Source organism: Puma concolor, chromosome A2 (genome assembly GCF_028749965.1).
Source record: "Puma concolor isolate L17-30 chromosome A2, mPumCon1.1.hap2, whole genome shotgun sequence".
In the NCBI taxonomy this organism is placed as follows: domain Eukaryota; kingdom Metazoa; phylum Chordata; class Mammalia; order Carnivora; family Felidae; genus Puma; species Puma concolor.
In genome coordinates, this window is record NC_141668.1 from 167,624,442 (window position 1) to 167,639,617 (window position 15,176).

Consider the following 15,176-nt stretch of genomic DNA (forward strand, 5'->3'; position numbering starts at 1 on the left):
ACAGCATTTGTACCATCTTGAATTATTATACTTAGGGGTTATTTAGAAGGGAGATGAGTAGTATTTTCTGTAAAGGTCCAGACAATGAATATTTTAGGTTTCATGGGCCATATGGCCTCCGTCACAGCTGCTCAACTCCACTGCTGGGCCATGAGAGCAACTATTCACGATACATAAACAAATGCTCATTCATGGCCATGTACCAATAAGGCTTCACTTGCAGAAACAGGTGATGGGCTGCCGACTCCTGATCTAGAATATAAGCAGAACCCCAGCCTCTCTTCCTTACCCTGTGTCCCCAGTACCTAGAAACATGCTGACAGATTAAAAACCTCCAGTAAGTATTTGTTGAGTAAATAAATGAGCGAATGAAAAGGTGTTGTCCCATCTCACTCTGGTAAGTCTTAACAGCCTAACTTTAATCAGCAACAATGTGTAATCTTTAAGCTTTAATATCTCCCTGAAAGATTGATAATGGAGGGTTTTACTTGATCTGAGGGAGTGTTCTTATAGATTTTATTAGTCATGTATTTAAATATCAAATCAAAAATTTGCTAAAGCCTTTCTAGGGAAATGATTTAGACTAATTCTGGAGTCTTTTGTTTGTTCTCTTAGCTCTGAATCTTTAGGTGTTGGTTCTTTTCTGCTGATGTGGAGTTCGGGGTATGTCTCTCATAGCGTTGATTTTTTTGGTCTCATGCCCCGTGATTCTTAGTTGTCTGTTCAGCTTTGAGTTTGAAAATTACAATTCTCCTGGGGCACCTGTGGTCTCAGACAGCGGAGCATTGCAACTCTTGATCTCAGGGTGTCATAAGTTTTGAGTCCTGCGTTGGGAATAGAGGCTACTTAAAAATAAATAAATAAACTTAAAAAAAAAAAAAAAAAACAATTCTCCTGCCTGTTCTATTTGCTATAACTTGACTCAGGAGAGGAGTGATAAGTTACATCCACTGATGTAGCCTAAGGATAAATTATATCATTGGGTTTGCTCAGTATGTGGATCAGAAGAGAAGGTAGGGCTAACCCAGCTAGTTTCCATGTGTGTCTTTCTTTCCTTCTTCTTTCTTTCTTTCCTTCTTTCCTTCTTTCTTTCCTTTCTTTCTCTTTCCTTCCTTCCTTTCTTCTTTCTTCTGCCTTTCTTCCTTCCTTCCTTCTTCTTTCTTCCTCCCTTCCTTCTTTCTTTCTTTCTTACCTTCTTTCCTTCTCTTTCCTTCTTTCCTTCTTTATTTCTCTTTCCTTCCTTCCTTTCTTCTTTCTTCTTCCTTTCTTCCTTCCTTCTCTCTTTCCTTCCTTTCTTCTTCTTTCTTCCTCCCTTCCTTCTTTCTTTCTTTCTTTCTTTCTCTCTTTCTTTCTCTCTTTCCTTCTTTCTCTTTCCTTCCTTCCTTTCTTCTTCTTTCTTTCTTCTTTCTTCCTTCCTTCCTTCCTTTCTTCTTCCTTCTTTCCTTCCTTCCTTCCTTCCTTCTTTCTTTCTCCTTTCTTTTTCTCTTTCTCTTTCTTGAGTATAGTTGACATCCAATGTTACACTAGTTTCAGATGCACAACATAGTGATGCAATAAGTCTGTGTCTTACACTTTGCTCAGCACAAGTGCAGCCACCCCCTGTCAGCATGCAATGCTATCACAACAACATCGACAATATTCTTTATGCTGTGCTTTTCATCCCCACAATTTATTCATTCCATAACTGGAAACCTCTATCTCCCACTCCTCTTCCTCCATTTTGTCCAATCCCCTCACCCTCTTGTGTTTCTTTCTAAGTAATCACCTTGATAAATACCCCCAAAACTTCCTCCTATTTCTTGAATCCACTCACACCACATTTGGAATTTCCTAGAACTGCCCCAGCCTTTGGGGTTTTGGTTTCCTCTGGGTTTGTTTCTTAATAATCTTGTTCTTGTCTGACTCACCTTAAATAAATACTTACAGTTTATATTCTCGTATAGGGGCCGGGGGGGAGCGAATGGTGAAGAAAATGGGACAAAATGTTAACAACGGATGCATCTGGATGAAGGGTATGTGGTTGTTCTTTCTACCCTTTTTATTCAGGTAACTTTTCTTGAAATCTGAAATTATTCCCAAATACTCTTTCTTCTATTATGGAATGCTTCTCGAATTTGCACATCACCCTTACACAGGTTGCATGCCAGTCTTCTCTGTATCCTTCCAGTTTTAGTGTCTATGCTGCCAAAGTGAGCTCCAAATACTTACTCCTTTAAATTTTTTAATGTTTATTTACTTTTGAGACAGAGAGAGACAGAGCATGAGCAGGGGAGGGGCAGAAAGAGAAGGAGACACAGAATCCGAAGCAGGCTTCAGGCTCTGAGCTGTCAGCACAGAGCCCGACGCGGGGCTCAAACCCACAAACCGTGAGATCATGACCTGAGCTAAAGTCAGGCACTTAACCGATTGAGCCACCCAGGTGCCCCAAAAACTTACTTCTTTAAAAGAAGTTGCCTGTAGAGGCCATCTCAAAGTCTTAGCTTGTCACTAATTTCTCAAGCCACTCTGATGCAACTTGATTCATTCATTTATGCCCCTGAGAAGAGTTAACCACTCATGATTTTGATGATTCAAACTCTGGAGGATATTTTTGGTTCTCATCTTAACGGACTTTTTACACTATCAGATATCATTGAGCACAACTTCCTCCTTTGAAGCACATTCCTTGGGATCTTGACTTTCCTCTTTCTTGTCTGGCTGCTCCTCTCACAGGCTTTTGTGCACATCTGACCACCTACTGAACCATTACATATTGAAGTTCCTCAGTGCTTGATCTGAGACCCTCTTTTCTGTTACCTCTACACTTGTTATTCTAAGACATCTCATCCGGGGCGCCTGGGTGGCGCAGTCGGTTGAGCGTCTGACTTCAGCCAGGTCACGATCTCGCGGTCCGTGAGTTCGAGCCCCGCGTCAGGCTCTGGGCTGATGGCTCGGAGCCTGGAGCCTGTTTCCGATTCTGTGTCTCCCTCTCTCTCTGCCCCTCCCCCGTTCATGCTCTGTCTCTCTCTGTCCCAAAAATAAATAAAAACGTTGGAAAAAAAAAATTTAAAAAAAAAAAAAAGACATCTCATCCTTGCCCCGAACATCCTTTATATAAATATACCAACAACTCTTAAATCTCCATCCTAGCCAAAGAGCTTGCATAGCCGCAGAACCAACTTAATATTCCCACATGGCCACCTCAGAGGCACGTGGAAATTCCATTCATCCCAAAGTGACCTATGAGTTTCCAGGGTCCCCAAATCCCTAAATACCTCTTAGTTGCACGAGCCACAAGTCTTGGCTTCTCTTCCTCCTCCCTCTCGCCCATATTCAAAGCTTTGGCAACTCCTGTTCCTTTCTGTCTCTCTCTTATATGCACACACTCCCTCTCCATCTTCAGACCTAACACTTCATCCCATTACTCTCTCGGCCGAGTAATCCCATGGGCCTCCTTGCCTCTACTCTCTGCTTTTCATTGTAATTTGACATCCCTGCCACAGAGATCTAGTCAAAAAGCTAATCTGACCTCTTGTATTCCTAACACTCCATTATGCTCAGGATAAAACTGGCTGGCATCCTCGAGCTGGTATGGTCTAATCCCTTCCCCCCGTTTCACACTGTTGTGGTCACTCTCCTACCTCTGGCTTTTGTATATGCTGCCCTGCCCACCTGGAACTCACTTCCCCAAACCTTCTCTTTGCCTGATGCACCTGGGACCTTTGATATCGTCTCTCTGTGACCCAACTGATAATAGCTTCCATATTTTGAGTGAAGTACAAGGCACTATGCTATTAAACCCATTCGCTGACTGGATGCTCCCAAATGCCCATGAGACACAAAATGTTTTCCAATTTTACAGTTGAAGACACACTAGGCACAGAGAGGTCAATGCACTTGCACAAGGGTGCACAGCTTAGGTAGCACTGGCAGAATGAGGGCTTGAACTCAGCTCTGTGTGAGTCTAAAAACGCACACTCTGTATGACCCAGCAATTCCACTTCCTGGTATATATCCAAGAGAGTTGAAATCAGGATTCCCCAAGAAATATCTACACTCTCATGTTCACTGAAGCATCATTCACAATGGCCAAGATCTGGGAACAACCTAAATGACTCCTGACAGATAATGAAAATGTGGTGTAGCCATATCGTGGGATATACCATTCAGCCCTAAAAGAGAAGGAGGGGCACCTGGGTGGCTCCACTGGCTAAGCATCTGACTTGGGCTCAGGTCATGATCTCATCGTTTGTGGGTACAAGTCTCGTGTCGGGCTCTGCGCTGAACTGACAGCTCGGAGCCTGGAGTCTGCTTCGGATTCTGTGTCTCCCTCTCTCTCTGCCCCTCCATACTTGTGCTCTGACTCTCAAAAAAAAAAAAAAAAAAGTTAACAATTTTTTAAAAAGAAAAGGAAACCCTGCCCCTTGCAGCAACACAGATGAACCTGGAAGACATTATACTAAGTGAAGTAAGACAGACACAGACTGTAAGACAAATACCGAAGATTTTCTGGGTATGTGGTATCTAAAGTCGTCAGATTCGTAGAAATCTGACCCCAGGGGCAACCGGGTAATTGTTCACATTCAGTGGGGGCAGAGGGTCTGTAATGCAAGACGAAGATGTTCTAGACTTCCCCTGTACAACATTATGCCTGTAGCTGACAAGGCAGAGTGTTGTGCACTTGTGATATTGTTAACAGGGTAGCTCTCACGTTAAGTATTCTGAACATCATTTTCAAAAATGCTCTGTGACCCATCTCTGCTCCTTCCTCACCATACTGCTCCCAGCACACACACACACACACACACACACACACACACGGGAAGCTGCTGCAAGGCTTCAGGCTTTCCACTCAGCTTCCATCACTGGAAATTCATCCCACAACGCTGCTGGTGGGGAGGTGGGAGGGTGCAGGGTCTCTGCTCAGTGTCTTCAGACCCACACCCATCCTGGGTAGCAGAGGGTCAGAGACTGAGGGAAGCAAGAGAGGGATGAGAAGAGCCTTGACTCTTCGCAGAGAGGTTGGAAACTGCACTTGAAAAGTCTGAGAACCCTCAGCCAGGAAACCCTCCTCCAAAGGGTCCTGCCCCTGGGATGGTGTGGGTGGGCCATCACCACTTTGTACGTCCCACCTCTTGTGAAGGGTCTGGATTTACATCCCACTCTCTCATACAACTCCACAATCCCTGATCCCAAACCCTAGAAGTCAAATATGTTTTGGAATCCAGTATTTACACTGGTAATAGATAGATAGATAGAGATATAGACAGATATCTAGATATCTATCTCTATATATCTGACCTCACCCCCAACACAGGGCTTGTAAACTCTAGTAAATTCCTAAAATAAAACACCAGCAGCATCTTTGTTCTATGAGGTGACTCCGGGGGGTGGGGGAAGGGGACTCTGATGACTCCTTGCTGGTGGCTGAGAATTGCTTATTGGTGTCAGGAAAAGCCTCCACAGATTTGGTGGCCAGAAGAATCAGCAGTGGTTTTGTGTGAGTAATAAAGCAGACTCGTACCATATATATCACATCATATTAAAGGGGACTCAGGGGCGCCTGGGTGGCGCAGTCGGTTAAGCGTCCGACTTCAGCCAGGTCACGATCTCGCGGTCCGTGAGTTCGAGCCCCGCGTCAGGCTCTGGGCTGATGGCTCGGAGCCTGGAGCCTGTTTCCGATTCTGTGTCTCCCTCTCTCTCTGCCCCTCCCCCGTTCATGCCCTGTCTCTCTCTGTCCCAAGAATAAATAAACGTTGAAAAAAAAAAATTAAAGGGGACTCATACAGTATATATTATACATATGTTACCACCACATACCACAGGCTTCTGGAACAGCACCCATTAATCAAGCATACTAACATCCCTATTATAGGAATATTTGAGCTAGGGAATAAGTAAAAATCATAAACACATTCACATGAGTTCAGTCCATTTGGGCTGCTGAAGGAGTTTATGAAGATTTTTCTGTTTGGGGATTTTATAGTTGTGGATGCAGGACTATGAATCCATGGTCGTCTTTTTTTTTTTTTTTTTTTTTTTTTTAGGCTTTTTTATTTTTGTTTTTATTTTATTTTTTGAGAGAGAGAGAGAGAGAGTAGGGGAGCAGCAGAGGGAGAGAGAGAATCTTAACCAGGCTCCACACTCAACACAGAGCCCAACATGGGGCTAGATTGCACAACCAACCAAGAGATCATCGAGACGGGAGCCCTGACTGAGCCACCCAGGCGCCCCTCTGTGGTTGTCTTTGCAACACCACATCTTTCTAGAATTGCCTTTATAACTTTATAACCCCTATCTTGGCAAGGGTGTCTTTTTGACATCACAGATGTGCCATTGTACCCCCTCTCCTTTGTTGTTGTTTTCTTTTTAAGTTTATTTATTTTTGAAAGAGAGAGAGAGATGAAAGAGCACTAGCAGAGGAGGGATAGAGAGAATCCCAAGCAGGCTCCACACTGTCAGCACAGAGCCCGATGAAGGGGTCTATTTCATGAACCATGAGCTCATGACCTGAGCAGAAATCAAGAGTTGGACGCTTAATGGACTGAGCCACTCAGGCATTCCATTGTTTGTCACACACCCATATGTCACTGTAGAATTCCATGTGTGAGTTGGTGTGAAATGTATCGAGTGCTTATCAAGAGCCTGGCACTGTGCATTAAGTGTCTCTTAAATGCAAGGGAATCCTGTAACCATCTGTATCAGTTGGCTAGGGCTATCACAACAAAGTAGCACAAACTGGGTGTCTTAAACAAAACATTTATTCTCTCACGGTTCCGGAGACCAAAAGTCCAAAATCAAAGTGTGTTCAGGACTGGTTCTCTCTGAGGCTGCAAGGGAGGGGTCTGTCCCAGGCCTTGGTTTATTGATGTGCCTCCTCACCATCACATGGCATTCTCCCTGTGTGTGTGTGTCTATCTCCAAATTTCCCCTTTTTACAAGGATGCCAGTCATACTGGATTAGGGCCAAGCCTAATGACCTCCTTTTAACACAATTACCTCTGTAAAGACCCTATCTCCAAATACAGTCACATTCTGAGGTCCTGAGCAGGTAGGGCTTCCACATATGAATGGGGGGGGGGGGACACTATTCGACCCCAACTTTTCTGTATTCTATGAGGTCACTTGGAAGTGACTAGGGCTCCAGGAAGCCTGGTTCTACAACTCACACTGTCAACCACTCTGTTATTAGCTGTGTGATCTTGGGCTAACCTCCCTCGGCCTTCGTTTCTTTGCCTGTAAAATGAGAATTAAAATAAAATAGTAGCTTCCTGCTGGAGTCTTTGCAAAGCAATTAGTGCCTGGGAACAGTAAGCATTAATAAATGTCAGCTGTAATTACTGTCACTGTTGTCGAATTCCATCTGTATACCTTGGGTATTGGTAACATCCTACGATTATGCGGCCTAAGTATCCTTGTCGTGGGACACGCCCAGACCCAAATAACCCAGGAAGTAGGACAGACTCTCAGACCCCAAAACTACCAAGAAAGGCACCAACAACCTTGAAAGCCTGCATCCTCGAGCAGCATGGAACAGAACCCACCCCAGAAGGAAATTCATGGGAGGGCACCCAAGTTTCTCATGGCTGCTAAGGGTAGACACTAAATGTACTAGGTTGAATAATGTCGCCCACCCCCACCCCCGACGGCCGCGGGGTGGGGTGGGGTGGGGTGTGGGGTGTTCGTGTCCTTTCTGGAACCTGAGAGTGTGACCTTATTTGGATATAGGGTCTTTGCAGATATTACCAGTTAAATTAAGATGAGGTTATACTGAAGTAGGAAGTTGGAGGCTCTCCATCCAGCAAGAGCAGTGTCCTTATACAAACAGAAGAGAAACACGAGACACACAGAAGGGAAACAGTCATGCCACAGTGGAGGCAGAGATGAGAGTAACGTCAGTAGCCAGGAAAGGAACGCCAAGGAGGGCCAGCACCCACCAGAAGCTGGAAGAGGCAGGGCTGTTGGAGAGAGCCTGGCCCTGCCAACACCTCGAATTCGGACTTCTGGCCTCCAGGACTGGCAGGCAGTAATTATCTGGTGCTTTAAGCCACCCAGTTTATGGCACTTTGTTGGAGCAGCCCCAGCAAACTAACGCCACTAGGGTTTCCCCACATCACCTGGAAGAGACAAGTAGGGAACCTAGGTAGCTCCTCTGTCTCTCTAGGGCTCTTTGGTCTCATCTGCGAATCCCCATACATCTTCCTTCCCCCTTTCTGTGTCTGCACGTGGCTCCCTCCATGCTTCTGTCTCACGTACAGCTTCCGATTCCTGATCAATACCCTCGGTAGAGCCAGGCCTGCCCCTGTTCCTGTGCAAGGGGACGTGATTGGCCCAGCTCGAGTCATGTGTCCACTCTGGCCCAATCAGCTACCCCAGAGGACTTGGGTCACCGGGTGCTACTCAAAATAGGCAACAACCGGGCTTCCAGGGTAGCCGGAAGCTGGCCCCTGGACCAAGGGTTCTGGGAAGCACCCTTCCCCCAACAACTTGCACCAAGGGCAAGGTTTTGGACAGCAAGGGCAGAAGTCCAGAGGAAGCATCTAGCAATGGGGGCAGGCGGTAACAGGCATTTGCCAGCGTGTGACCCAGACTAAAGCGATCTTGGACAAACGGCCACAATGATCACTCTGAAGTGCAGCACCACACACACACACACACACACACACACATTCTTTCCCTTTTACTTAACCACACCCTTGAGTATGGGAGGTCCTTGATCGGCTCTGGTGCATGACTCAAACACGCTCCTCCTGAGTGCCCCCCCCCCCCCCACTATGGACTCCCAGCCTCCAGCAGGTCTGACAGGAGGTGGGGGTTTCCAGAGCCACTCCAAACGGCCTTCTGCCTGTAAGCCCCCTTAATAAACCGTTTCTCATGGAGCTGGACTGGCAGACCTTTTTCTCCCGTCTTAACAGCTCCTTGGGCCTTTAGAGGTCATTTTGCACTTGCTTCCTTTTCACAGAACAACCAATTCGCTTGATAATTTCATTGCCAATATGGGGGGAGGGGGGGACATTCACAGGTGTCAGCTCAATGCCAGTTCTGCCCACTCAGGAGGGACTCTTTGAGAACGGGTAGAAGTGAGTCAGGCAAATGGCATTCGCCTCCACATCCGCAGCCTCACTGCCCATCCCACAACCCCCCCGTCTGGCCAGTGCAGGCCACTCTCCCAACTCTGCCTCCCTCATTCCCTTACCTCCTGCTAAGGCCCCTCCAGGTCATCTGCTCTGTGGGGACTTCTCCGCCCACCCCAGCCCCTTTCGTCCTGAATAAGAAGCCAAGATTCAGGGGTGCCTGGGTGGCTCTGTCAGTTAAGTGTCGGACTTCAGCTCAGGTCATGATCTCACAGTTGGTGGGTTCAAGCCCCACATGGGACTCTGTGCTGACAGCTCAGAGCCAGGAGCCTGCTTCAGATTGTGTCTCCCTCTCTGCCCTTCCCCAGCTTGCTCTCTCTCTCTCTCTCTCTCTCTCAAAAATAAAGACATTAAAAAAATAAATAAGAACTTTAAAAAAATAAAAAACAAGCTGAGATCCCACTGGTTTGTGTTGACCAGCAGGCAGACCTACATGGTGGGGACGTTATGGGGCTGGGGGAGCTGGCCTGGCCCGGAGACACCGGTGTGCTAGCAAATGCCTAGCAACCAGCTCTCCAGAGGGGGGAAAATGACTATGTGCATTTATTATCAATTTTGTTGGCAAAAATGTGCAGCACAGAATCTGCGAAATACATATATAAAATACTTTTCATTGCAAATTCCATAGTCAATTCTGACAGATTACCTCCCTTGATTTTTCCCACTCCTGTCCCCAGAGCCACCCGGGATTCCAAGTGACAACTGAATATTGGTTGATCCTGTTCCTTTAAAGACACAGATGGCCTGGGATGACAAAGATGTCCACGCTCACTGGCTTGCCAGTCATGTTGAGCAACATCTTCACTAAATCCGATAAATGGTCCGAAAACACAAGACTTCCTCAATTTTCCGTGTGCTATTCACAACGCAACAGCCCAAGACAAGACACACTTTTAAACATAATCTACATGTCTCCCTCTCTCTCTGCCCCTCCCCCATTCATGCTCTGTCTCTCTCTGTCCCAAAAATAAATAAACGTGGAAAAAAAAAAAATTTTTTTAAAAAAAAAAAAAAGGGGCGCCTGGGTGGCGCAGTCGGTTAAGCGTCCGACTTCAGCCAGGTCACGATCTCGCGGTCCGTGAGTTCGAGCCCCGCGTCGGGCTCTGGGCTGATGGCTCAGAGCCTGGAGCCTGTTTCCGATTCTGTGTCTCCCTCTCTCTCTGCCCCTCCCCCATTCATGCTCTGTCTCTCTCTGTCCCAAAAATAAATAAACGTGGAAAAAAAAAAATTTTTATAAAAAAAAACATAATCTACATGTTTAACATCATTTTCTCCATCGCTGTCTTAAACAGATGATCCATACACAATACATGAAGCCGACCTGAAGCCTTTGCAGGCAGATGCCTCTTGGCTGATTTTAAGTTACCAGCGTGAGGTCACGGAACACAGTCAGCAAGCCAGGTCCTGCAGAATGGCGTTCCACGACACCTCCGCCACAGATACGAGAAGTAGGTGACTTCAGGAGCCCAAATAATAATAAGATGGGAAAGAAATCCCTAAAGTATAGGATAGTTAGGTCTCATAGAAGGTAACTCACGCTGCCTGGCATGCAACAAAGCCTCAATATTTCGTAGTCATTAAGTTTGTAAGTATTGTTTAACCCCGTGCCACGCCCCACCTCACGCCCCCCACGTGGTCTGGTCATACAGGGTCGCACGCAGTCATGGTTAACAGGGTCAAGCGGGCGTACCTGACGGCCAGCTTGGCAAAAGCTGGGCTATCTGGCCTGCTCAGGGCTGTGTCCCCAACATCTCAAACAGTGCCTGACGACACAGGAGATGCTCAAAACAAACTCCATGCGTGAAGGTCACACAGCGTAGTCACACGGACCCCCCAAAGACTAGCCCCTTGAAAGCCGCAGCAGGGCTGTAGATGAGTCTTTATTTCTCACATATTGACATAAATAGTTTTTTTGTTTTGTTTTGTTTTTTCCTGTTGTTTGCTGCTCTGTCTCCAGCCCTGCACAGGGCCTGGCATATAGAAGATGTTCAATAAATATACATTGAATGGATTAATACAATGGACTAATATAAAGTATGCCGTTGAGCTCAGGCTCAGAATAAATACCAAAAGTTCGACTTGAGGCAGGAGTGGGAGAGAGTCCCATTGGAGAGTCCTCGAGGAGGGGGTCAGCAGCGGGGACCCCTGCCAAGCCGGGTGAGGTAGAGTGGCCGGGCGTCACCAAGAGCCCCGGTGAAAGAAGGCAGCATTCATTCTCTGTCCGGCGGGGGGTACCCGGGCCCAGTGTCAATGGGCCATGGCGGCAGGGAGAGTCCAGCAGGGACTTTGGTGGCCACTCGGAAGAGGCCCAAGATCGTGGCGCCCTGCGCAAGCTGCCAGGCAAGGTGTGCCCCCGCCTCTGCGCGCAGGTGAACGCCCAGGCGCTGGCCTGCGCCCAGGTGCAGCAGGCTGCTTCGGAAACCAGAGGCGGAGTCCGGGGCTTTGGAGGATGGAGGCGGCAGGTCCAAGGTCAGGGCCAGGGCCGCAGCCCCAGCGCCCAGGGGCTGCAGGTGCAGGGCAACGGAGACAGAGCCGGAGCCGAAGCTGGATACCACCCGTTGCAGCTTCAGGTGCAAGAAAACATAGTAGACGCCGGGCTCTGCCACCATCAGCTCCCGCGAGTGCTGGTCGTAGCTCAGGCCGGGCCCCAGGAACACCCCTGCCAGGCCTGGGTCGCTGTACCAGCGCAGGGGCCCTTCAGTCAGCTGTACTGAAGGAGGGAGGAAGAAGAGGGGAGGTTGGCTGAGCACTGCTGGCGGGCAGAGGTGCAGGCCTGGGGAGGGGCGCTGGGGAGGTCTTGGAAGGAAGAGGTTCCCAGAGGGAGGTGAGGCTGGTAAGGGAAGGAAGGGGTTTGGCCAGGGAGGGCAGGGGGGGGATCTGAGGGGCAGGGGGAGGCGCCTCAGAGAGGGTGGAGGTGGAGGGAGAGGTGGTGGGGGGAGGGTCTCAGGAAGCGGGAGAAGACAGAGGGGAAGGGTGGGGAGGAGAGTCTGAAAGGGGGAGAGGAAGGGGAAGGGGGAGAGAGGGGAGAATAGGGAGGAAGCGTCTGGAAGAGGAAAGAGGTTAGAAGGAGGTCTCCAGAAGCAGCAAAGGGAACCGGGGGAGAAGGAGAGGAAAGTCTGGACCTTGGGGAACCCAGTGGGAGAGACAAGAGCAGGCTGGGGTCTGTGGGATCAAGCCACAGGTGCCACGGCAGGGGTGGGGGTGGGGGCGTCTGAGGTAGGCGCACCTTCTTCGTCTTCAGAAGAAGAAAAGCGCACCCAGAGAGGGTCATGGGAAGGTCAGAAAGACAGAGAAGGTTCAAAGCGGTGAGGGGACAGCTCTTAGAGAGTGGGGGGAAGAGGGCCAGATGGGGGGAGTGGAGGCCTCCCTCTCCCGAGGGTTCCTCGGCCTCGTGGCCACCCCCGGCCCCCACGCCCCCCCCCCCAAGGGAATGACTCAATGACTCACCATCTTGGGCCACCAGCTGTGCGAACACGGCCTGCGAAGAGGAAAGGCGGAAAGTGGGATGCAGGCCCCCCCCTCCCGCTGCCGCAGTCCCGGGAGAGCGGGGGAGGGGGGTCCCCGGGGTCCGCGCAGGTCTTGAGCCCCTCGCCCCCGCCCCCGCCCCGCCGCGGGCTCCAAACGTTCAGCAGGAGCGCACACGCACACCCCAGGCTGGTGGCTCAAGCTGGCCCCAAGCCCTCGGGTCTGCCAGGGCAGAACCTCGTGGCTCAGTAAAGAGGAGAGGTACCCTCCGGGGGCCCCCTGGGGAGGGACAGGGGGATACCCCAAGGGTGCGGGAGAAAAAAGAGAGGTCCTCCGGGAGCTGAGAAAGAACCTCGAGTCCCCTCAGCGGTTCGAGATGACTAGCCCTCGGGGTCCGGGGCCCGGGATGCAGACGGGGTGCCGCCGGGAGGGGCCCCCGCGAAGTCCTGCATAGGCAAGGGGTGCGCTCGGGGGCCCCGGGGCTGGGGCACATCTCACCTGCGGAGAGTCAGGGAGGCGGGCGCGGGCGTCGGGCGGCTGCTCGGGGACGCGGGGGAGGCTGGGGCCGGGCGCCGCGGAGGCCGCGGGCGCGACCCAGGCGCTGAGCCAGCAGGCGGCGCAGGTGCCGGCGAGCAGCAGCAGCGCGACGCTGAGCGCCCAGGGCAGCGGGCGGCAGGCGGGGCCGGGGGGCGCGGGCGGCCGCTGGGCCTCGGGGTCCGGGACGGCGTCGGCGCGGGGGCACATGGCCGGCGGCGAGCGGCTGCAGCCGGGCCCGGGGCGCCGCGCTTTATAGCGACCCTCCGGAAGCCGCGTTTTCCGGGGCGGGGCGGGCGGGGATCCCGGCGTCCCGCCCCGCTCGGCCTTCCGTGCGAAGTTTCCCTAACTTTCTCTTCTCTGAATCTCCACTCTCCTTCTCCTTTCTCGCCCTCCGAGGGCCAGCCCACCGTTTCCCCTTCGTCCCTACTTGTCTCCCGTGCCTCCCGGCGATCTCTGTCCGCCTCTCTGTCTCTCTGGGTGTCTCTTTGTACCTCTGCACCGCCTCTTTTGCCTGTGCCTCGCTCGCTCGCTCTTTATCTGACCACTGTCTCCGTGGGAGGTCGCGCGGGATCTTTCCGTCTCTCGGCCTCATTATTTCCGTGCGTCTGCTTCTGTGTCCCCGTGACTCCCCCTGTCTCTCTAGGCCTCTGCCTCTCTGATTTTCTGTTTCTCAGCCTCTGTCTCTTTCCCTTCCTTCTTGCCACTCCCTAGCCCCCCGCCCCGCAGCGCTCCCCTAAATCCAGCATATCTGCGGAGGGGTCAGAGGACAGCCAGGCCTCAGCCCCCTTCAGCCCTCCCCCACCCCCCAACCCTCCCTCACCTTCCCGGGGAGCCTTGGGCCTTCCCCATCTTGCCCCCACCCACCCACCTGGGCGCTTCCCGGCAGGGGCCCCCTCTGGACCCCACAGGCAGAAGGCTGGAGAGTCCAGGTAGAGAAATCCCCCTTGTCGGGAAGAGCCAGCCCTGGCTAAAGCAGAGGAAACTCAAATTTCCCATTCGCTGTCCCTGGTAGAGGCGGAGGCGGAGGCGGGAGGAGGAGCGGAGCAGGGGCCAAAAGTCGGCCCCAAAAGAGGAAGCCACCGTTCATTAAGAGACCGGCGGCGGCCCTGGAAAAGTCCTGAGCTCCTACAAAAGCCCTGCTCTGCCCTGACCGGCCCGGCCGGGTGGCCACGCCAATCCTCTGACCCTCTCTGCAGGCCTCACTTTCCCTGTGGAAACTGGGAGGGCCCGCAGGACACCTGATCTCGGCCCTGCTTGGGCAGCCAAGAAATGCAGGGGGTGGGAAGGGGGGTTATGTTGGTTCAACTGAGTTAAGTATAGGATGGCACGCCCCTGCGTTCTATCCTGTTGTATTGGGCCTCCCTGGGGAATTAGGGGAAGAAAACAATGATGACACTGGCCGTTGTTGGTGCACAGGTGCTAAGTGCTTCCGGTGTGAGTGGTTTATAAGGTGTGATACCCGAAGCAGCAGCAGCAGCAGCACCTGGGGATTTGTTAGTTATGCAAATTCTAGCACCACAAGCTAGACCTGCTGACGCTCTGGGAGCATAAACTCTGGAGTCTCTGAGGAGTCTCGGTGGGGATGAGCCCTCCAGGCCACTGCATTGTGCCGGGCGCTTGCCACCTGAATGTTCTTTCCCCAGACCGGCAGGCAGGGGACACCTTCTTGACGCTCACTTTCCGTTCCAGCGACACTCTGGGCAGAGATGATGAGCCCAGCACCGGGTACACTGTGCTTTTTCCCGAAACCCCAGCGCGGTCACAGCTAGAGCAGTTGTTTTTGAAAACTAAGCCAAAATTGTCAGCCAGCAGGCTGGGGAGCCAAAATGATCTCTCTGGCACAATGCCGCCATCACCATCCCCCAAGGCACGGTGGTTGGTGGCCACCCCACCCCCCAGGGCTCCGAAAGAGAGTGCGGTGGGTGGCAGCTAAGGTCCAAGAGTCACCCTGGACACCAGAGCGTTAAGTACACCGGTGCCCCTGAATGCAGGAGCTGAAATGTCCCCACCGCAGCCCTCACCACCCCCACTCAGCACCCAGGACTGGGAAGATGCGACAGT

At 51.2% G+C, this 15,176-nt stretch overlaps 1 protein-coding gene and 1 non-coding gene across 2 annotated transcripts; both read right to left on the bottom strand.

Annotated features, from left to right (window-relative positions):
• Positions 1–2,090: 2,090 nt before the first annotated feature.
• LOC112853078 (U6 spliceosomal RNA) lies at positions 2,091–2,197 on the bottom strand. The gene has a single exon (XR_003222886.1). It is a non-coding gene; the product is annotated as a U6 spliceosomal RNA (small nuclear RNA).
• An 8,780-nt stretch (positions 2,198–10,977) lies between these two features.
• Positions 10,978–13,884, bottom strand: TNFSF9 (TNF superfamily member 9). The gene is made up of 3 exons (XM_086699306.1): positions 13,077–13,884; positions 12,561–12,591; positions 10,978–11,823 (listed from the first exon to the last, which is right to left on the bottom strand). The coding sequence occupies exons 1-3, from the start codon at positions 13,320–13,322 to the stop codon at positions 11,324–11,326; spliced, it is 777 nt and encodes a 258-aa protein (XP_086555432.1). The 5' UTR covers positions 13,323–13,884; the 3' UTR covers positions 10,978–11,323.
• Positions 13,885–15,176: the final 1,292 nt, after the last annotated feature.

Excerpts from the sequence above, each read along its gene's own strand:
- TNFSF9 (XM_086699306.1), bottom strand. The coding sequence starts at position 13,322 with ATGTGCCCCCGCGCCGACGCCGTCCCGGACCCCGAGGCCCAGCGGCCG. Across the intron at positions 12,592-13,076 it reads GCCTCCCTGACTCTCCGCAG|GCCGTGTTCGCACAGCTGGT; the intron begins GTGAGATGTGCC and ends TCCTCTTCGCAG. Across the intron at positions 11,824-12,560 it reads ACAGCTGGTGGCCCAAGATG|TACAGCTGACTGAAGGGCCC; the intron begins GTGAGTCATTGA and ends TCCCTCCTTCAG.